The sequence below is a fragment of the Protopterus annectens genome, chromosome 4.part1, assembly GCF_019279795.1.
Source record: "Protopterus annectens isolate FY-2018-M chromosome 4.part1, PAN1.0, whole genome shotgun sequence".
Taxonomy (NCBI): Eukaryota; Metazoa; Chordata; order Ceratodontiformes; family Protopteridae; genus Protopterus; species Protopterus annectens.
The window spans coordinates 762,161,390-762,188,529 of NC_056734.1; the positions used below are offsets into that span (position 1 = coordinate 762,161,390).

General features: G+C 37.3%; 1 protein-coding gene across 6 annotated transcripts in view; it reads left to right on the plus strand.

The window, feature by feature from the left end:
• The window catches only part of PLCH1 (phospholipase C eta 1), a 3,453,772-nt gene that overhangs the window by 2,685,383 nt on the left and 741,249 nt on the right, over window positions 1–27,140 (plus strand). For all 6 annotated transcript variants that reach the window (XM_044070508.1, XM_044070510.1, XM_044070513.1 and 3 more), the window contains one exon: window positions 3,559–3,730. In XM_044070508.1, the coding sequence (XP_043926443.1) occupies window positions 3,559–3,730 (172 nt within the window). The remainder of the gene's footprint in view (window positions 1–3,558; window positions 3,731–27,140) is intronic.

Sequence of the window (27,140 nt, forward strand, 5' to 3'; positions counted from 1 at the left end):
GGTTTCCTGAAAATCGTGGTTTTTATCCCTTTACCCTGGGGTCAGGCAAAGTTTAAAGTTTCTCATCAAGGAACTCTGTCTCCCTTTTGGAGAATTTTAAGTCAAATCTCAAAAAACTGGTTGTGTGAGAGAGAAACATGACAAATTCCCACAGACTAATGGCATCTCCTTTCCATAGGAGAAAGACACCGTCCACAAATCTCTGATCTTTCCACAAGTTGCATACATCTAGATCCCATTCTTTCTCCCATTGTGCTAAGGCTATATTTGAATAACTGTTGGCACATGGCAACCCCCCATTTCTGCCAATAATGAGTGTCGCCATATAGGAAGATGTTGTTCTCCAGTACTAGTTCTAACAAAGCACAAAGGAGATTAACATCCAAAACTTCACTGCCAGTAAATCTCTTGATGGCTTCAATTCCACAATTGTTCGGGATTACCGTAAAAAGACTTTGCACATCCAGTGTGACTAATAATAATCCTTCTTCCTGGGTTCTCATTTCCTTTTTCTCTAATAAGAGACCTAAGAAGTGTGCTGTGTCCTTCAGAACCGTGGTGGCCTTTGATAGGACCGTCTTTAATTCAGCTTCCAAGAACACTGATAGTGGCTCAGTCAGCCAGCCCCTTCCCAAAACAATGGGCCACATAGGTGGATCCTCCAAATTCTTATGTATTTTTGGCAGTCCACTAATGGTTGGTGTTACAGGATGGGCTATATTGAAATAGTCATAAAGCTCCTTTGTAATACTCCTAGTCATAAAGAGATTATATAGTGTGTCACACACACCATTAATCAGTCTCATCAGATCTATCTTGTTCAATTTTTGATAGGTTCCTCTATCACTTAATAAATCTCTCGTCTCGGTGCTATAGAATTCAGAATCCATTACCACAATCGCACCTCCCTTGTCTGCTGGTTTAATGGTGATGTCTTTTCTCCCCATCAGTTCCTTATGTGCTTGGTATTCACTTTGGGTCAGGTTGTGGAATTGATTACTCTTAGATTGTGACCTATGTCTTGCCACCTCTTCTTCACAAAGGTGAATAAACATATCCATCTTAGAGAGGGGACTTTCCTTTATCCCCTCCATTAGATTACCACTAAATTAATTTGTGACAGACATGAAATGTTTTGGGAGGAATATCACCCTCAAACACATTTTTGGCAACAATAGGGAACAAGTTAATCTTTATAAAGAAACTAGCACTTTTGTGCTGCTGTACCATCCTATGGTGGATATGTTATGTATTAAATGCCTTCAGTAACCCCGGACTAAACGAGGCATGTAATATTTTGTGCCTGTTAAAACTTAAAAGTTTGAGGAGGTAAAATTAGTTTTAAACATCTAAAGAGAGTGAAAATGACAGTCAGCGTTGGTGAATTACTTGCCGTATGTACACATTTGTTGTTGACAAATAGTTAAACTGGTCAAAACTGTTTAAAATGATTAGAGTTAAAAGTAGGGTAGTGATTACTTTCAAGATTTAAAGTTTCATTTAATTACGCTATAGCATTTGACAGTAATGTTTTGAGACTTGTATCCCTTTAATTTTGTGTTCTTCATTGTGATTTTCTCAAGTGCACTTTTCTGGTTGGCTTAATGATGTCATATGAAGTTTTAAAGACTTTATTTATGTGTGGTTGGAAATATTTTCAAATGTTATCTGATGAAGTTACTGTATCTACAATAACGAAAAGCGCTTCATTAAAGACTTGGTTTTATTATTGGGCTTAGTTTGTGTCTGTTTCCACTGTGCCAACAGCAAGAAACAAACAGGAAGAAATCATAGAATTTTTTCACCCGGTAAACAGCATCAAAGTCTTCATTTATAGGCATATTTAAAGGTTGGAAACTGCCCGTAGCATTTAAGTCAATTCCCAAAAGTGGATTTGTTAAACCTGTTATAAGGTTTGCTCCTGTTTTTGAACCCATTAGTCTCGAAAGGAATACTTGCCTGTTTCTGAAACTGCAGTGAACAGCAATGGTTCTATGTGCAGTGTGTAAATCAACTCAGCACAAATGAAACAAAAAATAAGTAGACACTGCTGAAGGATGTGACCATCCGTAGCCAAGAAAAGAGAATTAAAGAACATCTCTATGCCATTAAGGTCAAAAATATGAACAATGCCTTGTATAAACATACTACTACTTGTGACACTTACAAAAAAAATTATTTTCTGTATTACAAGTCCCTTTAGACAAGAGAGGAGAGTGTTATAAAAACAAAGTAGAAAAACTTGAAACAGAATGACAGGTTAGACTTAATGCATTTAAGTTCCAGGGATTAAACGAAAGTATAAATAAAAAAATGTTTTTTTAAAAGAAAAAATAATAAAAGTTAATAAAACAAAAATTATAGATTTTATTACATGTTTTTATCACACATTATTGTATTAGTTTGGTGTTTTAAATATTGTGTCTAATAAGTGTAATAAAATGCATTTTGTGCTTTGAAGGGATGTTGCTTTAAATTTTACTTGATTGTTAATTGAAGACTTTTTATAGGAAAATGATTCTTTAAAAAGGCTGTGATTTACTGAATGGAATTGTTGTCTGAAGAACTCATTCTGTGACAAAAGTGTTTATTAAAAAGTTTGCGCTCAAGACGCATTTTGATTTATTCCGTTATCCTCTAGTTCGTAAATGGTTTCATTTGTTTGAGTTTTATATTTTGAAAAAATTGAAAATAAGTTGTCATGAGATAGTTAAAACTACAACAAACCTAGGCTTAAATGTCCGCGCTGGTTACTGATACTGTAACACTGCTCTCTTATCTTTGAGGCTGTCCACTGGTACCTCTGCTTGTTGTTATTGTTTATCTTGTGTGTTTGTTTTTTTATTTTAACGCTTATCTAAAGAAAGGTCTTTTTGAAAAAAAAAAGTAATGTGATAAAGTGAAAACTTACACAGCATATGGTAACCTGTCTATGGTGACATGGACAATAAGAGGAGTACTTACGTGTATTTTACACATTTTGCATGTTATGTAAGATGCTTCTGTCCACAAGTGGTAATCTAAGGTAATGTAAATCTTGATGATGTATACCTCATGCATCATATAATATGCTAAACTTAGTCACCTAGTGAAGTGGTTCTGGATTTTTCTGAGTTTCAGCTTCCTGTGCGACAGAGTTCCTGAACATCAGTTTATTTTGCAGACAGACAAATGTGAATTGATATTAACAGAGGTTTTGACAGTTCAGGATAATCTGATTCTAAAGCTAAGTAGCAGGTTATATTAGAGAAACTGAATTTGGTGTACAGAATGTGTCTGCACTTCAATAAGACCTTCTTATGAGTGATGATATGTCAGAGGAAATGTTCTTATTCAGCATGTCTAAAAGGTCATACTGCAACTTTACATACAAAAATTTAACACATTCCTCTGGATTGTAACTGCATACTATAAAGTTACATCTACGTTGCAGTAGTCACTGTTTGTGTTGATGTCAGTATTTTGGCAGTAGGTATTTCATAGGATCAGTAGTCTTGTTGGAAATATTGGAAGATATTTAGTCCACTGAAGTCACAGATTTTTATGCTTTTTTTATAGGTACCCCGTGATAATATCTATTGAGAATCACTGCAGTATAAATCAGCAGAAGAAAATTGCTAAGTACTTGAAAGATATATTGGGTGACAAACTGGACTTATCTAATGTACAACTTGGAGAAAGCAAACAACTTCCTAGTCCACAGAGTCTGAAAGGAAAGATTCTTATCAAGGTAGTTCTTCTATGTTATCTGACACTAAGTTAATTCTAATCATCTGTTCTTATGAGCAGCACAACAATGACTGAGGGGAACCGATATGTAGTAACTGTGGATGAACAAACCACTTCAGGAAAATCATGTATAGCAGAAGCTCTTGTGTTTCTTCCGGATCAAATGGTGGGAACTAATAACTCAAATAATGAGGTTTCCACTGACGGGACTGAAAGTTGTTTAAGTGATGGGGAAGAGGTTGACACTGGTGAAGAAGTTTGGTTAAAGGAAAGGAGAAAGGTGAGCACTAGGTGGTGCAGTAGGCATTAGTGATATTTATATATAAGAAGGTGATGTTACACCTGATACATCATTCAATTCCAATTGGTGTCCAGTCACTGATAACCCCTGAAGATAGTACTTCACTAGTACTTGCTGTAGGAGACTTAATGCTTAGTGGAGTTAAGAACTTATTTCCAGGCAAGATGGATAAAAAATCACTGTTTCATGCCTAGGAGAAAGTTATATTAAGGATATTAGAGAAGCCTTACTGAATTTGTTTATAACATCTCTAAAGCATGATGTCATGATGATGGTTGGGGTAACAGCAATATAAGAAGGGCAAATGATTATAGGGTCTATATTAAAACGACGAAAGTTCAGAATTTGGAACACTCACATGAGCGGAAATTCAGGAACTCTTATGTTGTTATTTTTTGATCGCAGTAAAGTGAAGATCGGAATGTTTGTCATTTCCTCACTGTAGTGCAATTGATCTCGGAGTTGGAAAATATATTTAGCGGGGGGTGTATCCCCCCACAATAGCAATTTTGAGTTCTTGAATTTCTGCTCGTGAGCATTCGAAATTCTGAACTTTCATCATTTTAATATAGATCCCATTGTATGCTTTTTGAGAAGATTAAATTTGTAATCTCTTTAAGCATAAGAATGAAGTTTAAATTGGCTATTTGTGACATCTTTACGTATGATCAGTACAATCAGTTGAAGTTAAATGTAGCCAGACAGTTTACTAATATCATAAGAAGATTGTGTATACAAAACTCTATTTTAGGATGTAACATGATGTATGTAAATACAAAGATGTGTGGTTAGGTCAAAAGACATCTTACTTACCAGGGAAACAGGTTGATTAATATGAGATTAGTTGGGATTCTCCAACCCCCTTTTTTTTTTATTTATTTATTTTTTTTAACTAAAGAAGTGCATATATAAAAAAGCTTTGAGTCTGTACAACTAGTTTGTAGACCTTGAAGCTAAAGTCATGGGAGGCAGTTATGAAATTCTTTTTTGTACCTGAGACTTTTTTTAATGCCTGTTTAGTGCTTGGATGATTCAGGGGATGCCATGATTTTAGGACATATAGAAAAGGGGTGGTGTCTCAGTTTGTTATAACCAGTATCCTGTCACCAACTGGTTTCTTAGGAAATGATACTGACATTACTGGAGTAAAATCAGTGCATCAGAATTAAAATGGAGCATGGAGCTTATTTCAGACCCCCCCAACCAATCAAATAGTAACGTGGACGCGCTTTTTGTCTCTCTTAAAAACTGTTTTCAACATTGATTTGAAAAGGTTGCGGATGACTTAAGTGTGCTATATGTAGACTGAGCTCTTTTGGCCTCCAGGCAAAAGGACTTAGACTCCATAATAAAATCTAATAAAGAGATGATGTGTATGCAAATAATGGGCAAACCAACTAGACAGAATAACATTCTGCATATAGTTTGGATCAGGGATGTTAACACAATCATCAAACATGCAATTGAACTTGAGTTGATGGGATTCAGGTCATGTGCATTTACTGGGAAGTGAACAAATCCCAACTCTAGGACTCCTGTTTTGACTGTGACACAAAATTTGAATTTTATCTGACAGACAATACTAAGATATACAGTGAACTGGCCAATTGTGAGTGCATTGTAGATATGAAACATAAGTCAGTTTTAACCTGTGGGAAATACTGTACCAATAGCTTTATTTAATGATAAGTATATACCAAAGGTAGCAGTTAAGAGACATTATTTGAAGAAAAGTGCATGGTAGACTCAACAGTTGGAAAGGCTTAGGAGGAGGAAAAATAAATCATGATTGACATTTAGGAGGTCACCCAGGACACACAACAAGAACAGGTTTCAAGAGCAAACAACAAAGTTCTGATGATTAGTGAGGACCAGTAAACAGATGTTTAAACTGTATCTTGCTAACCACACATTAGTTAACAAAAATGTTCTTTAAGCATGTGAGGAGTTGCAGGAAATAAGACAATAGCTGTACTAGTTTGGTTGAAGATGAAAATATAATAGCCATTTTGAAACAATCAGTATCTATCTTTACAGAATACCTTTTCCATCACTCTGTTAATTGCTGTTTGCCAAGCAAAATTAACACTTATGATTGCATTGGTGTATGTCAGACTGCCTCACTTATCTTGGTTGAAGTACTAAAATCAATAAATCCTGTATCAGCTTCTGGGATGGGTAATTTGAATGACTTGTTCCTTTCAAACAAAAATGAATCTCTAGTTACCTGTATTCATGGACTTTTCCAAATGACTTCGGAAAAAGGTTATGTCCCTCATACATGGAGGAGTGCTATTCTTATTCCAATACACAAAGGTGGTTTGAACAACTATGTTAACAACACCAAACAAGTTTGACCAGCGGTATTTGAAAATGCCTTGGAAGAGTATTGTATAACTTAATGAAAGAGCAAATAAGTTTAGGTCTGGATAATTATTAGCATGTGTTTGTGGAAGGCAGTTCCTGTATAACAAATTTGATAAACTTTTACCAAAATGTTTGGGAAGTGAATGCAATGGGACTGCCAGGGGATGTTACATATTTGGATTTATTAAGGACTTTTGACACTCTTCTCTGATGTGGTAATTAAGAAATTGTACCACATAAACATTAACCAGTACATAAAATGAATAAGCAACTAGCTGATAGCTAGATCTTTCAAGGTTAAAATTGATAATGAAATTTTAAAGTATACACCCTTAACTGCAGGTGCCCCAGAAAAGTTTGTTTTGGGGATGACTGTGTTCAGTCTCCTACTTTCTAATAGAAAAGGGAGTATGGCTGAGCAAGTCAGCTGCTGATTCAAAAATCGGGTCAGTTGTGAATTCAATAAAAGTTCCTACAGTGATTCAAATGTCCCTGTGCATTTTATACATATGGTTCAGGAGGAGTTTTATGAATTTCAATGTAATGGAAATAACAGCTTGTACTATCATTATGCCCTAAATAATGTGTGTGTGGGGGAAGATTGTGAGATAAGAGATCCAGGAGTTATTCTAGTCAACAGGTTCACTTACGATGATTTACATGCTGATTCAGGAAATTTTACTCTGGTATGTAGGACATTTTCAGTAGTATATCAAGCAGGGATGGAGTCCTCCTCCTTTCTCTGTGCAAGGTGATAGACCCTACATTTAAATACTGTACCTTAGACTGTATTTGTAATAGAACTGAGGTGGTGAGACTTGAAAAACATTTAGAAATATTTTTCAAAGCAGATCAGCTGGATAAAACACCTGGAATATGAAGCTAGATTGATAGAGTTGTTTCTATACTCCATTAGTAGTTTGAAAAATGAAAATAAATAAGGTACCAAGCCTGCAAGGCTAAAAAGCAGAACACACTTTATTAACCAAAAGTACAGGTAAGCGCTTTCATGATTAACTTATCGCTTCATCAGACAAACTAGTTAAAGGACAACCAACATTTATTTTCAACAACCAATCCACTGTTAAAACCAGTTAATCAACTTTTAAAGAGACATTAGTTCAACATATATAGAAATCATGTAGAACGATCTGAAATACCCTAAAAATATGTAATATATAAAATATACATAAATAATATATAAATTATATATAAATATAATATAAATATTAAAATTCTTATTTATATATATATATATATATATATATATATATATATATATATATATATAAAAATCATCCACGATCGGTGTTTTAAAGGGCGTGATTTCAGAAAAGGCTTTAATGTGAAGACCCCATTTAAACCTGGTGGTTTCTCAGTATTAAAACGCAGAATCTATTCTGTTCAGCCCCTTCTGTCTGATTAACCAAGTCACCACCTCTCATACTAATGTCTAGAACCTGTAAAACCATAAACTTAAAGGTGTGTTCAGAACCACACTGCATAACATGTTGTGCTAAAACATTTGTGTCTGTCTTATTCTTAATGTCTCTGTAGTGTTCAAGAATCTTGTCTTTTAGACTGAATTAAATATTAAATAATGAATTCAAAGAGATGCACTCAGTGGAGGTTAGACCCGCTGATAAAGGTGGTAGCATAGTAGTATTAGTCAAAGATTTGTACATAGAAGAGATGAGGAAATTACTTTATGATGTGACCACGTGTGTATGTATTTCTAGTAACACTGTGAATGGCATACTTGAGAAACTTTCATTTTTAGTTTTTGATTTATTAATGACAGGTTTAATTACTGAAGACCTTTTTAAATATTTTAATGTTGACCATCCACTGATCCCAACTATATATGGCCTTCCAAAGATCCACAAGAATTTAGTCTGTCCACCCATGCGGCCCATAGTTTCTGGGAAGGGCTGGTGTACGGAGCCGATATCCATCTTTGTTGAAAAAACTTTACATCCCTTGCTAGAAGACTGTGATACCATATTGAAAGATACCAAATCTTTTTTAGAAAGATTATATGCTAGGTGTGCCAACATCATAGATGGGTTCATGTTTGTTACGCTTGATATTGAGTCTTTGTTTACAGTTATTCCTAATGACTGGAGTGTTGAAAACATTAGGGCTTTTCTGAATGATAAAAATGTTTTTCAGATGATAAAGTGAAACTTATCTGTTTGTCTCTTGATATAGTACTGGAGAACAATGTTTGTGTTTTTGAAAGACAGTTTTTTCTGCAGAAAGTTGGCGTAGCTATGGGCACTGACTGTGCCAATAGCTGCGCCAACTTGGCTTTAGTACAGTGGGAAACTACAAATGTCCTACAGAACAATGGTTTTTATGAACATATTCTTTGTTGTGTTGTTTTGTGGATGATTTGTTTCAATTATGGCTTGGCACCTTAGAAGAACTGAAGGCTTTTATTGCTTACATGCATACTACCACTGAATTCCTTAGATTTACTTAAAATTATTCATTTGACAAAATTGAATTTTTAGATGTCAAACTTAAAATGGATTTGAGAAACGTATCCATGAGTGTATACAGAAAACCTACCAGAAAGAATAGTTATTTACAAAAAAATAGCATGCACCCTAGTCGTGTTACACAAAATGTACTAAAAGGTCAGGTCTGTCGGTTGATGAGGCTGCACAACAATGATTTAAACTTACAACTGGCTTTAGGATCCCTCAAGCAAGAATTTGTAAGTAGGGGTTATAAAGAAGCTGAAGTTGATTTATGTATATCTGATGCCTGGAAGGAGCGGGCAGGCAGATGCAAGCCTTATTTCATAGACCGTGGTAACCACCATGACCAAACACCTCTATAGTGAACACTGATACTTTCAGGATTTCTTTGCAACACTCAAGCAATATTAATAGTTATTGTGACATTATTAAACGAAACTGGAGTATATTACATAACATAGATGGGTTAAAAGGAATTGTAGGTGAGACACCACGATTCTCATTTAGAAACAACAAATCTCTCAGAAAACATCTTTGTTACAAGGCTCAGCGACATGTGGCTGGGGTTGAATCCAGTAGAATGGGTACGTTATCATGCAGGAGGTGTACACCGTATAGATGCATTCATACTGCACAGGCTTATGTCCATTCTATCCTAGAGTTTAGAATAGAATTGGATTTTTATGCAGATTGCAGATCAATGAACATAGTTTATTTTGCTTTCTTCCAAGTGTGTCATGCTTTGTATATAGAAAAGAGGAACAAATGTCTAAAAACCAGGATTCACTACAGAGACATTAAGAATAAGAAAGACACAAATGGTTTAGCACAACAAGTTATGCAGTGTGGTTCTGAACACACCTTTAAGTTTATGGTTTTACAGGTTCTGGGCATTAGTATGAGAGGTGGTGACTTGTTTAATCAGACAGAAGGGGCTGAACAGAAATGGATTCTGCTTTTTAATACCAAGAAACTACCAGGTCTAAATGGAATCTTCACATTAAAGCCTTTTCTGAAGTCACGCCCTTTAAAACACTGATCATGGATGATTTTTTATATACTTATAAACAGGAATTTTAATATGTTATTTTTATATATAATTTATATATTATTTATGTATATTTTATATATTACATATTTTTAGGGTATTTTAGATAGTTCTACATGATTTCTATATATTTTGAACTAATGTCTCTTTAAAAGTTGATTAATTGGTTTTAACAGTGGATTGGTTGTTGTTGAATATAAATGTTGGTTGTCCTTTAACTAGTTTGCCTGATGAAGCGATAAGTTAATCATGAAAGCGGTTACCTGTAATTTTGGTTAATAAAGTATATTCTGCTTTTTAGCCTTGCAGGCTCGGTACCTTATTTATTTTCATTTTTACATGTTTTTTGATACTGTGCCATATCCTGTGCCTGTTTCTTTTTTCTAGTCGATTAGTAGTGTGATTTTAATGCATAAATGCTTAAGAAACATCTCACTGGCAGTTACATTAGGACTTGAGTTTGGATCAAATCATGCTGGAACAATTAATTCTGTTCTTCATGTCAATTGTCCAACATTCAGAATTGACCTAGGGATTAACTTTTTCCATAATAGAGGGAGTGCTCTGTGAAATGGCTTACCATCACCAACAAGAGTGGTCTAAAGTTTGGAAATGTTTAAAAGAGAATTACATGTCCACTAACCAAAGGAAAACTCTAATGTAGTATTTATTGTTGCTCTGAGTTTGGATTAGTAACACTAAACATTAACTTCCTTCAAGGGGAATTTCTGTCTTGAAAAACTACAGATGGTTTATTTGTTAACAATGTATCACAGAACACCTGTCCTCAGTGAATTAGAATACATACAGTAATGATGTTGGGGATCCAGCAAAAACTAAATAAAATTAACAAGTTAAATATTACTCACCCTGATGGAATTCCACTACCCCTTCCCAAAAAAACAATATCAAGGAATTTGTTACATTAACATCTCTTCTTTCACTGTCTCAGAAACCAAAGCAGATACAATTCTAAAGCAGTTCATTAGTTGTTTTGATGTATTCTTTTTTTTACCAAGTTAGTGGGCTGGTCAGAGGTGTCTCTTCCTTCACAAGCCATGTGTTAAGGCACAAAGTAACAGTGATGAAGACTCAAACCAAATGCATTGACAGGAGTGAAGATCACACATATGACAAAATGCAGTTGGAAGCAACCTACAAATCGTTTCGCCTATTAACCCCTGAAGAAAGAAGAGCTGTAGCTAGTAATGATCTTCAGAAAATAGAGTATGATCTTTCCTTAATTTCCCTTCGCTAGTAGCTGAAGATGTAATACTAAGGCTTAACACTCTCTCACCCCAAGGAATATTGCTGTCACAGAAATGGCCCCGGAATCATCAGTCAATGTACCACCAAGAGTTAGACTAATATCACCTTTAGAAAGCTGTTGAAAGCAGTACTGGCAGACATTGATAATGTAAATGCTTTAATAATGTTGTTAGTGTATAAAGTTCTATGAAACAGCTAGCCATATAAATTAAACTACATTACTACAACTACAAGACACTAGTAGATGTCATACCATGTCACAATGATTTCTAATGTTGCTATATATTTTGAACATGTTGTAGGTATCATACAGAGCCTCTGTAAATAGCTTTGAGTAATGTCCTAACATAATGTCATGTATTTCTTCTAATTTCTAACGATCATTAAGTGTATCTTTCTGCAGTAGTAGTATCCATAGATACCCTGCTCTTTAATCTGTCTCTACAAACCAGTAGATTCAGTAGATGTTATATATTTATAATAGTTTCATGCTGAAAGTATGTCAGTATAGTTCAATTAGGTGTCGATGCTCCAGTTTGTAATGACTCTGTTTCACCACTGCAGCATTATGTTGCAGTACTAGACGGCCATAAGTTTAACTAATTAATTGTAACAAGACAAAAAAGCTGTTTATTCTACACAAACCCACCAAAATCTCTAGCCACTGCACCCAGAAAAGACGGGCTATAGAAATTTAGTATTTGCAGTAGTTGTCCACATTCTTTTAGCTTGCTGTAACTAATGTCTTTGCTTTCTATAAAAAGCTATTTGATTTATATTTTGCTGTGTGTTACATATTTTGCTGTGTAAATGCTACTTTTTGTTGAACTGTTATCATAGACATTGTAGGCTGTGCCATATTGTTTTTGATATCCTTTGTTTGTCTTTTTGCAGTAGTCTTCTGTCTCTGCCACCGTGGATGGGTTATGTCTGAAAAAGATTCCTGGATCAGACCACCTATCCACACTTAATAAAGTAAAAAAAAATGTACTTTCTTAGCTTGATGAATAAAACGTTTGGCATTCTGGCCATCCCTCACACTCTTAGTAGCATTTGGCTAGGTACTCTTACAAAAAAAAAAAAGTTTTTAATAGTCACTTTATTGTAGTTAATTTACTTTCCTTATAATGTTAAATTCAATTTTTTTAAATCTTTTTTTCCTCTTGGGGTTTACATGAAGGAATCTATTTTCTGACAGCGACTCCCACAATCACCATCAAGCCTGTCAGATTACATGTGGAGCATCACTGAGAAATGGGCTTGAATCACCTTTCTTTTTCCTTTGGGAATGTGGTCTTGCCTTGCTAAAACATCATGACCTCCTCTCTACTCTTAGCAAGCCCAATATCTGTTAAGAGTATTTCAGGACACACATACACACACACACACACACACACACACACACACACACACACACACACACACACTTGTCATTATAACCTTTAAGTCTTGTAGGAAAGAGTCAGCAAAATAATTAAATCCAAGAGGTAAAGCTTATCTGCCCTGGAAAAAAATAAACAATTTCTCAGGGAAGTCTCAGACGGGTTTCTAACTGGCATAAATGTTTATTGAAAAACGTAGAAAGGATCTGTTCAAAAGATGTTGCATCCATCACAGTGGCACTGTGTACTGACTCTGAAAAACAAAACAAACAAACAAACAAAAAAAAAACGGTAAACTGCAATAAATGGTCAGATGATGATCCACAAAACATTAGAATTAATAAAGTCTGGAATTAATGCTTTTATTAGTCAATCAAAAGATTGATTTGACCTTTCATATGCAGGTTTTCTGTCAGAGGAATACAGATTACTATAGTATGATTCTCAACAGAAAAGTTCTTGTTTAAAATGGGAGAATTCAGTTAGGAGACATATCCCTGTGCACAGGACAGGACTACTGCTGCAATTACTTTTGTAATTCAAAAAAGGTTTGGCAAATGGGTTATCGTACTAAATTTCATTTTTTCACAAATGATTTAAAATAGTAGCCTAGTTATAATTATGTTTTCATTCAGAAACATCATACAAATTCTATGATTATTTCTCATTATGTGAGTTAACTAGGAAGTGGAAGAGTGAATATTTCTTATGATTTTATTTGCCCCTTTCTTTGTGGACAAAGAGTTATGCACTTACCTTTAATACTTCCACTATGGAGAGAGCAATTACTGCAATCAGTAAATAGGCAGCATAGCATAGTGATTAAAGTAATAGATTAAAATGTCATTGTGTTCTGTTTGACTTGTATTTAGTTGTTATAAATATTTGTAAGTACGTTAAATGTATTTAAGCATGCTTTCATCTGTTGTCTGCTAGCCTGATGTTGAAATATGCTTTATGACCTGATCATACTCCATTGGGTTTGTCAACTTCAGCCTTTTTTTTTTTTTTTTTTTTAAGAATAAAATTTTAAAATACATTGAATGTTTTACAGTTTGCTCTTTGGCTGTCTTGAACATTTTTATCTGGGGCACTGGAGTCATCTAGTTGCCCATTTCATGCAACATTCTCTGCTTTTTGTACTGCTGGATGAGAGAATGTTTGTGTGTGCTTGCTTGTTAATCTGACTATATTTGTTGCAACTGCTAAACCATTGTTTTACATATATGCTTACCTTGGTCATTGGTGGCTGGAGAAGTTATTATGAAGAGACTTTGAACATCTTTGGGTCCTTCTGCTTTCAGTGGTGTTAATGTGCTGGCAGATTTAGGCCTTTTGTTTATTGTAGTGGTGTGTGCTAAGGAATAATTGCAGTCAAATTGTCATCTAGTAGCATGTATCATTTTCCTGACTCCTGATTTTGCAGGATTGGAAGTGAATTTTTGGCTTCATTACATCCCTGGATTTTCTGAGAACAAAAAAAAGTTCCACTGGCTTGTTCATGTTTATCAATGGGCAGGTGTATTACCTGGGTGTGACTTAAATGTCATGTGATAAGCATGGACTGTTCCTTGCTTGTTTAATATTTATTCTGGCTAGATACCTTCACATGTAAATGTGTTGAATGGAACTTATTAAACTGTGCTGACACACTAAGGTAATGCAGACATACTGTGAATAGAATTAGATGCACGACACTCCTCCACACCTCGGGAGCTACTAAATAAATAAATCTCCAAACGCCAAATAAAATAAAAGATTTATTAAGTTTAAGCTTCTCACAAGCTTTTCGTCGGTTTTAATACACCAACTTCTTCAGAAACTACATACAGGAAATGGAAACAACATCACTCAGTCACCACCCCTTTTAAATACCCTCACGTCTATGTATGAGAAATAGGTTGACATAAACATCAAATGCATTTAAAAACATTTAGAAACATAATATTGGTACAAGAAAAATTCTGAACCAATTAAAAACATGGAATAAATAAATAAATATTACATATTTAATAGACAAGCATATTACAACTTGCTAGCTTTTAGTTTTTAAATAGTATTGACTTTAAAATTTTAATAAGAAATAAGTAATAAGTAACAATATGGACCGTCAATAGACCCCAAATGTCTTGCTGAACAATACTGCTACTGACCACACACGAACCATTTAAATATATTTAAATATGTGACACAGGATGAATTGCTATAAAATAAAATATAATAAAATAAAATAAGATAAAACTATCCTATTTTTAATGTTTGATTTTTAATTTTTGATATTATACATATGATATATAAACTATATGGCATATTAGGAATCAACCGGCAGGCTAAATACTTATCTATTTAGACACTTAAGTTTCAATATACATGTTATGGATAATCTACCACTAATGACTGGATGGTGACAGTTATCCAATCTCAATTGCCAAATCAGTTCTCTCGAAAAGCTTGTGAGAAGCTTAAACTTAATAAATCTTTTATTTTATTTGGCGTTTGGAGATTTATTTATTTTGTAGTTCCCGAGGTGCGGAGGAGTGTCGTGCATCTAATTCTATTCACTTATTAAACTGTGACTTGGTGAGAGAAAGCAATTTTGTCAGATGATGATTTAATGCAGTTTTCATTTTATCCTGACTAAAGAGCTGCGATTTTAATATCTTGCTTTGTTTTCATATATTTAAACTACCTACTTTTGATATGTTTTGTAGTACTGTACATATTTTCGTCTCAGTAATAATGGGTTGTCTGCATTGCTTAGTTTGTTGTCTGGTTTTATTCTGACTTTTATTTTACATATTAATTGTGGTCCTGTTACTGCTGTAAATGGACTTTTCTTATTATAGGCACTTTGTTTCAGTTCTCTAACATCCGACTGCATTTACTTGGTTCCCTAGGGCTCCCTTAGAGTCAAGAGATTGGTTTGTAAGAAAACATTAGGTAGGAGGTAGAAGACTATCCTTTGTGAATCACCCAGCTCTTGAAGTTCAGATAATGATACAGCTTACCACTTGCTACCCTACAGTGAAACATAACCTTGACAGGGATCCTCCATGTCTGATGTCACTGTTTTGAGTGTTGGCATTGCCATCTCAACCTTTACACATCTTTTATGCTTTAAGTGCCTTGACTAGAGTTTTGTTAGTTAAAGCCACATCAGTTAGGAATAAGACAGAAGTTGTCTCTGACTTGCTTTGCACAGTCAACTTAACCTGGCATTTATTGCCGAGTCCTAGTTGGATGGTGATTGTAGACTGCATCTGTCAGTGGCTGTCTCATACTTTCATGTAATTCACATCCCAGAGTCTCACTGTTTTGAGTCTGTTCTACCTCTAAATCAGGTAAATGATGAAAGGATTACCAACAGCTTCAGGAAGGAGTGAGCTGTAGGTTTCTGTCCATTTGGTTTTCTAGGGACTTTACTGTAGGAGTTCACAGACTTTCTCATTGACCCAGTCAGTAAATCTCCCTGATGGCTGGTCCTGGGGATTTCAGTGCTTGGGTTGATGATAAGCCCTGTAAACTCAGCAGTGTGTGTTTATATTTGTTTGACAGTGTGTTCAGCTAGTTTCTACTGTTATGTATAAGTTTGGATAGTTTGGATTGTCGGAATCAGTCTCTTGGATAAACTGTTACCTGGTTTATTTTGGACTAGAAGTCCCACTGGTGATGTCCTCCATTATGGAAATGGTTAGTTGTAGAGCTTTGAAAAATACAATTCGTAGCATCTTATCATCCGTATTGGACCTGCTCTTCATTATGAACGAGACTAAAACCCTCAATTCCCTAGTTGTGGATTATAATGATGCCAGAACTGACATGCTGGACATCATGATCCCAGCTCATACACATCCAAAATCTATTTCTTGCTCTGCACCATGGTTTGACCATAAGATCTGCGTGATGCAGACAGCTGGATAATGGCTAGGACAGCATTGGAAAAGGACACAGCTGCTCAAAGATGTAGTCTGGATATGCATTATAGTGTTTTCCAGACAGTAATCTCATACAAAATAAGAAGGCATGTTATCTGTTCAGTGAGAGTTCTGCCATATCCAGTTATCTATTGATGCTTTTCAGCCATAGTGGATGGCATGTGCAGTCCATCAATCCTTGCTAGTTTGAAAAAGTTTTCTACTACTTATTGTTTTTTTTTTTTGGAGATAAAGTTGCCAGATCAGGATTTCCTTCCCTTCCTTCCCCAATAATGCAACAGATGAAAGTTGGAATAAGTCTTTGCTTGAGGTGCCAGTCTGGGCTGCGTTTAGCAATGTTGACTACATTGAGGTTGTGAGAGTGGTTTTATTGTTGTACTGTACTTACTGTGGACTTGGTCTAAGTCCAATTAGGAAAAAATACAATGTTAACAAGTCAGCTCAGCTTCCAAATACCAACAGGCAGGGTAGAATTTTTCACAATATTTTATTCTTCTTCTGGTACCTCCCAAAAAAATGTTGGAAAATCACTTTAAAAGTTTTCTGAGAAAATTTTGTGTCTACCGATGGGGGTTGTTACAAAAGTTTATTTTTGGTGTGTTAGCTCGTCCATCTAGGGACCACAGGGGAAGCTTCAAAACTGAGTTGGATAAGTTGGAGTGTAGGGTTATTATTAATTGTAGGACACTCCAACCAGGAGGAATGAATATTGACAGCAATTTAACTTTATAAAATATCTCTCCTAATATTTAACTATGGGACAGGAAGGACATTTGTGTATTGTTTGTCCTGAATGGGCATATTTAATCTTATTATTTTCTGTCTCAAGTTATTTATTTATATTGCAGTTATATTGTGTTCATATTAATTTATTTATTTATATTGCTTGTAAATTGCATTTATATTGTATTATTAAGATTTTGTAAAAAAAATGTTCAAAAATGTTTTGAAAGGGAAAAAATGTTGTAAAATAAGATGGGAATGTTTTCATGGGGTTCTCAGATAACATTTAAAGTGATTTTTCAACACTTTTTTGGGAATTTAAGAATTAATGTTGAATAGTTGTACTGCATCACTTATTGAATGATTTATTTAACTAATTAAAGATGATTAGTTTTTGATAGAGTTGTATATAAGGAGGAGGTTTCACTTTATAATCTCGAAGTACTGAAATATCGAATTTCAGTATTTCAAGATCATAAAGTTGAATTCTTAAAATAGTGAAACTTCATAACCGCAAATCTGAAAATGTCGAAGTCGCGGTTATGGTGTCCCAGTACGTGATGTGGGATGTACTGTGTGCCTGATGTACAGATTGGTGTGTGGATTTGGCTGTAGATTAAGATAAGTGAAAATTTTTTAAGGGTTTTGGGGTAGGTATTTGAGTGTATGTGAGTGTGTTTGGAAGTTTTAGGTGTGAGTTAGGGTAGGTAGGTAAAAGTATGATTGTTTAAGTGTTGAAAGTGGTGGTGTTTGTATATAGGTAATGTGTGTGTGAGGGGACTGTAGAGTGTGTAGTGGTGAGTTTACTGTTTTTTTTCTGTTTGGTGCAACCTCAGAGTTAGTATATATAATTAGTGGGGGTGCAGGGGGGGCTTGCCCCCCTGCTTATTTGTAGGGTAGGTTTATTTATTTGTGTTTTTGTGTTTGTGTGCGTTTTGTTTGTTTGTTGTAGTGTGGGAAGGATGGTGTATGTGTTGTGTGGTGTATGGTGTGTTTACGTTCGCGATTTTGAATTTCGTGCTTTTGGGGTTTTGGTATTTTGAAAATTCAGCTTTATGGTCTCCAGATACTGAAATTCAATATTTCATTATTTTGAGATTATAAAGTAAAACCAAGGAGGGGTATTGTGGAATTAGATCATTCCTTTGAAGGCAAAATGCCGAGGTACCAGAAGAAGAATAAAATATTGTGAAAAGTTCTAACCTGCCTGTTAATTTTTGGAAGTTGAGTTGTCGTCGTATTTTTTCCTGTTTGGTCTTTGCTGGTGTGTTTTTCACTAAGTCCAATTAACCTGGTAGACTATTGCCTGGAGGTGCTTTGATCAGTTATTCTCTGGACAGTCTATTTTTCAAGGCAGGGGATATTCCAACTATTTTAAAAAGATGATGTTCTGTAGTCCTATCTTGTCTTCATTCTTACATATGGATTTGGAGCCGATCTTCGGCTCCAACTTGGCCGATTACAAAGCTCAAAGTCTCTCAGTTGACTCATAGCAAGGTAGGTATCCCATAATGCACTAGTATGAATCCCCAGTTCTCGTTTGCCACGTGTACGAGTTCAGAAGTGCTTCTTTCTTGGCTATGGCTTAGTTGGATATTTTTCATTGTTATACTTATTGATATATTTGCATATAGTATAGCTTAGTTTTCATAGCTTAGGTAATAGTTATTAGTAGGTAGTAAATAGAAGTGTGTTTTTGTAATTTTCTGTAGTTTTGTTGAGAACTTGTTGGCCGTTTCTAGGCCCTTGTTGTTCTCTGAGCGGTATCCCTTCTGTGTGCTAGGTTTTTCAGATATTTTCTATTAGCATAGGTCCGCGTTTGTGTTAGGACCTTTTATTCTAGTATTGTCTTTTCACTAGAGTACCTTTTTTTGTGTGTGCAGTGTTGTTTACTGTTGGCAAATTTTTAGCCTGTTAATTTGCAGTTTGTAGTATACTTGGCGTTTCCCTTTTTCTGTGCTAGGTCCGTTTAAGTTAGAGGACCTAGTCCTCTGTTTTGCTCGTCTGTGTGCGTGTTATGTTTACCAGGGCTAGGCCCGTTTAAGTTAGAGGACCTAGTCCTCAGTTGTATTTCTTGTGTGCTGTTTTTCTTGCAGTTTGAGGCCCATTTAAGTTAAAGGAACTTGTCCTCTCTTCTGTCTTTGATAGTGTTGGGTTATTAGTAAGCATGTCTAAGGAGTCTAAAGATAATAAACCTTCGGGTTTTAAAAGTGCCTTAAGTGCTCCCAAAAAATGTCTATAACTGACGGGCATAGTAACTGTGTTTACTGCCTCGGCGCCATTCATCTGCAGAAAACTTGTTCTTTCTGTCACTCATTCACCTCTCGAGTTCTCCAAGATTGAAAGAACAAGCTAATCCTGAAAGGTCTCCTTAAGCCTTCCTTTGAGGAGGATTTAGCCAGCTCGTCATCCTCACACTCAGTCTCCTTCAAAGAAAGAGAAGGTTAAGTCAGCCAAGAGACATTCTCCTGCACCGACTATTTTATCTGGACCTCCTCAGAAAGTTTTGATATAGGACAAGCCTTCTACCTCTTCAGCTCCACTGTCCTCTGAGCTAGTCGAGGTTATCGATATTGACACTGCAGTGTCGGTTCCAAGTTTTTTGGAGCTGACCACTGAGAAATTGCCTCTGAGCCGGTCCAGAGAGTTATTGCCAGTCTCCCCAACCTTACGATCTCCCATATTGCAGAGATCTAGGTCGCCTACCCTGTCATTCAGATCCTCCAAGAGCCTTTCAGAAGAGGATGTAGTGAGAGTAGTGCTTAGACTCTTGAAGTCATCTGCTTTACCAAAATTGTTGCTGGTTCTGACCCAGTCTGTTCCAGAGCCATCTAAGACCATTCCCCCTGTTGCTGTTTCTCCTCCGAGCCATGTTGGTCCTTTGGAGCCAGAGTTTTTGGTGCCACTTCTGGTGGAACCCTCTGTTCCAGCACCCCTTGTGTCTGTCTCGGAGCTGAGTTCTGCTCTGACACCTTCGGTGCTGTCGTTGGTGTCTAGGAGCCGAAGCTCACCAATTTGCCCCGACAGGGATGCTTGGACCCGAACTTCTTTGGTTCCGAGGCTACCTCTTGGTGCGTCAGCTAGGTTGAGCTCGGATCCTACATCCATCTCGGAGCCGATCGCTTTGGAGCCAAGGGCTACTTCCGTTTCCTCGGAACTGGGGCTGTTCTTGGAGCCAGAGAGATCTGCATTCGGGATGATGAGGAGTGTGCTGTCCAGGTCATCAGCTCTGCACAAGGGTACCGATGCTCTTCCCCCTCAAGCACTGACCTGTGTCTCAGCACCATCTCTGTCTCTCTCGGCAGCAGAGACCCGCAGCCTCGAGAGACCCTGTTGGGTGGCCCCTAGTCTTCTGAGACCTCCCCAGAAAACCCTTCTGAGGAGCCCTCTTGGAAGAGGATTTGCAAGAGGAAGCATGTAGACTCCCCGGATGAGCCCATCACCTCAGACACTGACCTCGAGGAGTCAGAAGAGTCCCCTAGGTCATCCTCTGATGATATCTCCTTTGTAGATATCTTAGAAATCCTGAAACAGAGAGGTGGCTGGCCCACTGTCACCCCTTCTGGTGAGGAGTCAGTGTACCTAAAGGCTTTCGAGTCTCAAACTTCAGCCTCTTGGGTGTCTCCACCTTTTGATGAGCTCCTGGACCTAGTTATTCAAATGGTGTGGGAAACTCCTGATGCCGTGGAACCAGTCCCCAGAAGGCCCAACAAATTTCTCTCAGCCCCCAAAGAGAAAGAGTTCTTGACCAAAGGTATGCCTGTAGATGCCATGGTGGTGGCGGCAGCCACAAAAAAGGAATTAGCGGAGACTTCTACATCTGTCCATCCACCGAACAAGGAGTCTAGAACGATGGATAGATATGGGAAGCGTATCTTCTCTTCAGTGGCTTTCACTCTTAGATTGCTGAATTATCTTACCCATTTTAATAGGCTTCAAAGAGATCTTCTAAAAGAACTAGGAGAATACTGTCCAAAATACATCAACTAAAGGAGTCCCTGAGAAAGTTACTGCTAAGTTGTCCACCTTAAACTCCATTGTTAACAGCTCCGTAAGGCTGATATCCTATGCAGCACATGGAGCGAGTATTTTATTTATTTATTTATTTTACATTTGTTGACTAGAATAGTCTAACTGGATTTATGTCCATTTTCAGTAGAGTCCCGGGGAGATCAGCTCCAAGAGATTAATAGACTACTAGCATACAGGTACTAGTTGTTATACAGTTAAATACAACAAATTTTAAACAGTTCAAGAATCTTCACAGTTTATACAAAAAACATGTTACAAGCATTAGATAAAATATTTTAGACTTTATGTACAAGACTTCATTAGTAACTAGAAAGTAATTGTTAAACAAATGCATACTTAAAGTTTTAACAGTTGAGCAGTGCTCACAGTTTAAACAATACTTGTTGCCTGCCTGAGGTAGGATGCTTTAGAATTATATGCAGAAAAATTTAACTAGAGATAATTTAAAATACCTATTAGGATATGTTTTTGCCAAGGATAGTCCTTGATCTAAAAAGACACAGATAGAGCAGGAATTAGGTCTTAAAAGAGGGTATTTGGGATATAATATGAGATTAGTCTGGATTTGTACAGGGACATAACCAATGGGTTTGAAGATAGTTTCAGATTGTGTTTAAAAAGTGTAAATGAAGACAGTGATGTAAGTTCATGGCGTAATTTGGTTCCAATACTTTCCAACTGCATTTGAGAACAGAGCATCTCCTGCCATGTTATTAGATTTACATGTTGATACAAGTAGTTTATTAGATGAGCGTAAAGTTGAAAGGTTCTTATATTGGGTAATGAGACTAGCAAGTATTGGGGTATTGGAAGGTTGGAAAGGGGTTTTGTGCGCAATGGTGTGTTGTTTAAAGTGAATCTGATTCAGAAGCTCTAACCAGCCTAATTGTTTCAGATCATGACAGTGATGGGTCCTAAAGGAGAAAGCAGTAGCAAATCTGGCAATGCTATTGTAAGCGTTGGCTAGCTTGTTAAGGTTATTTTTTGACAAGTTAGTATATATGGAAGAAGCATAAAGAAGTGTGGAGATAAGGTGGGAATAGGCAATAGTGGTTCTGGCTAGTGGGGAGAGAAAGGGTTTTATCCTATAGAGGGAGCCTAGTTTCCTGTTGACAGTTTTTATGGTATTGTTGATATGGGTTTCAAAGTTCAGGTTATCAATGGTTACCCCTAGAAGTTTAGTTGTTGGATCGGGAGATATGAGTGTACCATTATTGGATAAGACTGAAAAGTTCATTGGGAGTGATTTACGGGTAGGAGTGAAGAGGAGGAGTTTGTTTTTTTGGGGGGTTCAAGAGGAGGCAGCGTTGTAGAAACCAATTTTCTGTTTTATTGAACATTGTCTGAGTTGGAGTCTGTAGTTGGGATTGAGATTTAGCTGAGTAGATTATTGTCGAATCATCTGCGTATTGTACACAGTTAGTTAAAGGAATAGCTAGGTTGAGGTCATTGATAAATATTGAGAAAAGGAAGGGGTCCAGTATAGAGCCCTGAGGAACACCTAGGGTAACTGGGAGATGAGATGAGAGGTTGTTGTCCCATAGCACTGCCTGCTGTCTATTATCAAAGTAGGACTGGAATCATTTTATAGTCTTTGTGTCCAGAGAGAAGGATTTTAGAATATTGAGAAGTAAGTGGTGGTTGACCATGTTGAATGCTTTTGAAAGGTCGATGAAAAGTGCTGAAGAGCAAAGATTGTTATTACGGTTTTTACTGATGCTGTCAGTGAAGGATAGGAGTGCAGTTGTACTGTGGAAAGGCCTGAAGCCATGTTGATATTTGGCCAGTAAATTGTTCTGGAGTAGGTGGTCTAGTAACTATCTGTGGATGCACTTTTCCATTATTTTAGCTAATGGGGAAAGGAGAGCTATTGGACGATAGTTAGAATATTCTCTGGAGTTTCCTCCCTTGTGTAGGGGGATAATGTAGGAGATTTTCCAGATGGTGGGAATAGTGCTTTCTTGTATGGTTCTATTTATCAGCAATGATACAGGATAAGCTATGACTTTGGCTGCCTTTTGCAGGTATTCAGCAAGTAGCTGGTCAGCTGAGGGGGTAGTAGGTTTTAGTTTACTTAAGAGGTTGCAGATGAGGGATGATGGGACAGGATGCAGATTTAGAGTTGGGAGAGAGTTAGTAGTATCGGTTGGAAGGGCAGAGCTATCAGCTGTTAGTTGATTAGCAAGCGTTTGGATGGTCTCAGTGAAGAAAGTATTAAAAGCATTAGCAGTTTGCTTTGGATAGTCGGAATTTGATCCTACAGGGGGTGGTGTTGCGGATTGGCCTGGTAGAAGTAGTCTGTTTATGCTAGCCCAGTACTTTTGTGGATTATTTTGGTTTGTCTGTTGGAGGTGGAAGTAAAAGTTTTTTTTATCTTCGAGTATAGCTTTCTTAGTCTCATTTCTTTTTTGGCTGAATTGTTGTTGGTCCATGGGGTTCTTAGTTGTTCTCCATAGTGCCCAAACTTTATTTCTCTGTTGAATTTTCTGCCTGGTTTTCTTTGTAAGCCATGGGGCGGGTTTAGATTTAATTTAGTAGGGCAGCGGGTTTAGGAGTTTCCCTTAGGAGACACTCCTGGATGCGCTTATGTAACCTTGTGGAGCCTTTCACATCAACTTTTACCAACACCCTTTTTGACGGTTCCTCTTTGTTTGGATCAAAGGTAAAAGATACACTCACCAGGTGCAAGCAGGAAGGAAGGGTCAGAGAGGTGGCAAAATGTGGTTCAAGAAATCCCAGAGATTTTTCCCTGTTGCACAAGGTGATTTCTCCTTCAGAGGCAGAGGAGGAGGAGCTAATGGTAGACGTCACCCTAGAGGCGGGGGGGGTGTACGCAAAACCAGGGTGGCCGTGATTCCTTTCGTGGTCGTCCCTATCAGCGCTCCAGAAGTGGGGCCCGACTGCAATTCTCTGGAGCCAGTCGAGTGTCGCTTATCTTTGTATCCAGAAGCATAGCTCAACATCACCCAAGACAAGTGGGTACAAAGAATAATCACCAGGGGATACTCCATACCCTTATTTCTCCCACCTCATACCGCCAAGAAGATCCCAGATGTTCCACCCAATCACAGGGATCAAGCAACCATAGAAATTCAAAAGTTGCTTGCAAAGAGAGTCATCCAAACCTTCCCTGCAGACCAGATATGATTCAGAACTTACTCCAGATTCTTTTTAGTGACAAAACGAACAGGGGACTGGAGGCCCATTTTGGACCTCAGCAAATTAAATGAATCAGTGAAGAAGTCCAAGTTCTAAATGGTAACTCTGCTGTCGATACTCCCTCTGTTAGGGAAAGACAATTGGATGCGCTCCATAGACCTCCAAGTTGCGTACTACCACATTAAAATGGACAGAGCATCCAAGGAGTCATTTACGCTTCCGGCTGGGAGCCAGTCATTACCAATTTCATGCTCTGCCCTTTGGTCTCACCACAGCCCCTAGGTTGTTCAAATGCATGGCGGTAGTGACAGCTCACTTGGGACGTCTTGGATTCCAAGTGTTTCCGTTACTGGACGACTGGCTCCTGAACGCCACCACCAGGCATCTACTTCTACAAGCCAAGGATTCAATCATTCAGCTCTGCACACAACTAGGGATTATGATAAATTGGGAAAAGTCTGCCTTGTCACCATCTCAATATGTGACTTTTATAGGCGCAGAAATACACAGTCGCCATGATGGCTCATCTTCCTGCAGACAGGACAGATGTACACCCTACTTCCTCAACAAAGAGTCAAAGCCAAGACAGTGCTGAAACTTTTAGGGATCATGGCTTCTACCATAACCCTAGTTCCAGTAGCCAGAGTACGTATGCGAATCCTTCAATGGCTGCTCTTTTCTCAGTGGTCTCTACAACAGCTTCCTCTGTCTCACCATATTCTGATAACGGAATCTTGCAAAAAGGACCTTGGTTGATGGATTCAGCTTGATCAACTAACGACAGGAACACCCGTTCTTCCTCGCCAACCCATTGTCACTGTGACCACGGATGCCTCCCAGATAAGGGGGGGGGGCATTATCTAGGTAGGACTGTCCAAGGTACATGGAAAAATCACGAGGCTCATCTGCATATCAGTGTCCTAGAGATGAGAGCAGTGCTACTAGAGTTGCAAGTACTTCACGACTTTCTTCCTCTAGGGACGATAGCAATCCAATCGGACAGTATGTCATTGGTATGGTATTTAAACAAGCAAGGAGGAACCAGATCTTACCCCCTATGTCGAGAGGCTCTTCATGTTTGGCAGTGGGCGATCTCTTCCCAGCGCTTTCTAGTAACAACTCATAGCTCTGTGATAAACAGTGTAATAGCCGACAAGCTCAGCAGGGCAATTTTGATGCCTCACGAGTTTTTTCTGAATCAGAAAGTCACGGAGTAGATTTTCCACAAATGGGGACAGCCTTGCTGCGATCTGTTTGGCAGTCTAATCAACTCCAAATGCAGCTGCTACTTCTCCCTTATCTCCCATCCGGGGGAGACACCCTGAGAAGCACTTGTTCACAACTGGCCTCTGGGACGTCTTTATGTATTTCCCCCTTTCCACTCATATCAAAAGTGATTCAGAAAGCAAAGTCCTTGGGAAGCAGAATGATTCTGATAACTCTTTACTGGCCTCATCAAATTTGGTTCCCGTTTCTCGAGCCTCACCTTTTATATGATCCAAGGACTCTGGACCCAGTTCCAGACCTCTTGACACATGTCAGGCACCCTCCACCCCTACCTCCACACCCTCAACTTGACAGTGTGGCTGCTCCACTTCCATCCCAAGTCAGGCTTCATGATTTTTCACCTGCAGTTACCCATATCCTCACGTCTTCCCACAAACTTTCCACGAGGAAATTATATGCTAACAAATGGAAAAGATTCTCTATTTGGGCAAAAGAGAAAAATGTAGATCCTTAAACAGCATCCATTCCCTTGGTGTTAGAATTCCTAACAGAGCTTTTTCACCAGGGATCAGCTGCTGCTACAATCAAAGTTCAACTGGCAGCAATATCCAATTTCCATTTAGGACAACGTGAGCCTAATCTTATGGCTCACAGATTGTGTAAGACTTTCCTTAAAGGCACCACCTTGCTAAGATAGCCCATTCAGGAACCTATGTCTCCTTGGGATCTAAATTTTGTTCTGTCCAAACTTACTTCCCTGCCTTTTGAATCAGTACATTCTTGTGAACTGAAGTTCCTGTCTTGGAAGGCCAATTTTCTAGTAGCTATTACATCCGCTAGAAGAGTGTCAGAGTTACAAGCACTGTCAGTCAAACCTCCTTACTTGATTTTTTATAGATAAATACAAAAATGTGCTTGTACGTGTACTTCACAATAAGCTCCACAAACAGTCTGTAGTGAAATCAAGAAACAGCAATTTATTGACAAAGTATAGCGCTTTCATCCCTCCTCCTATGCTCTGGGACATCATCAGAACTTATGGAAAGGAAGTGAGGTCACCATTAAATACATTCCCTTATTAATAAATCAATCAGTTAACACTGTCATATACTTAAAACAATACATTCACAACATAATTTTTCATTAAATATCAGTTAAATATATGCATCAAATAAAATAAAAAAGGTATAACAATTAAAAATTGAAAACTTTGTTTATAAAACCGACAATATATATATATATATATATATATATATATATATATATAACTAAAATTAACCACACTCAGAAGAAATTTTAACTAAGAAATGAACTTCGTGACAGTAACAGCATTCAAAAAATAGTACATCACACCAACAACTCTTGTAGTACTTTAGCGCTTTCGTCTTATTTATTATCAAGACTTCTTCAGAAAGACGTGTTTCATAAGTATGAGCAACCATTTTCACTTCCTTTATATACATTAGTTCTAGCAGGCCATTT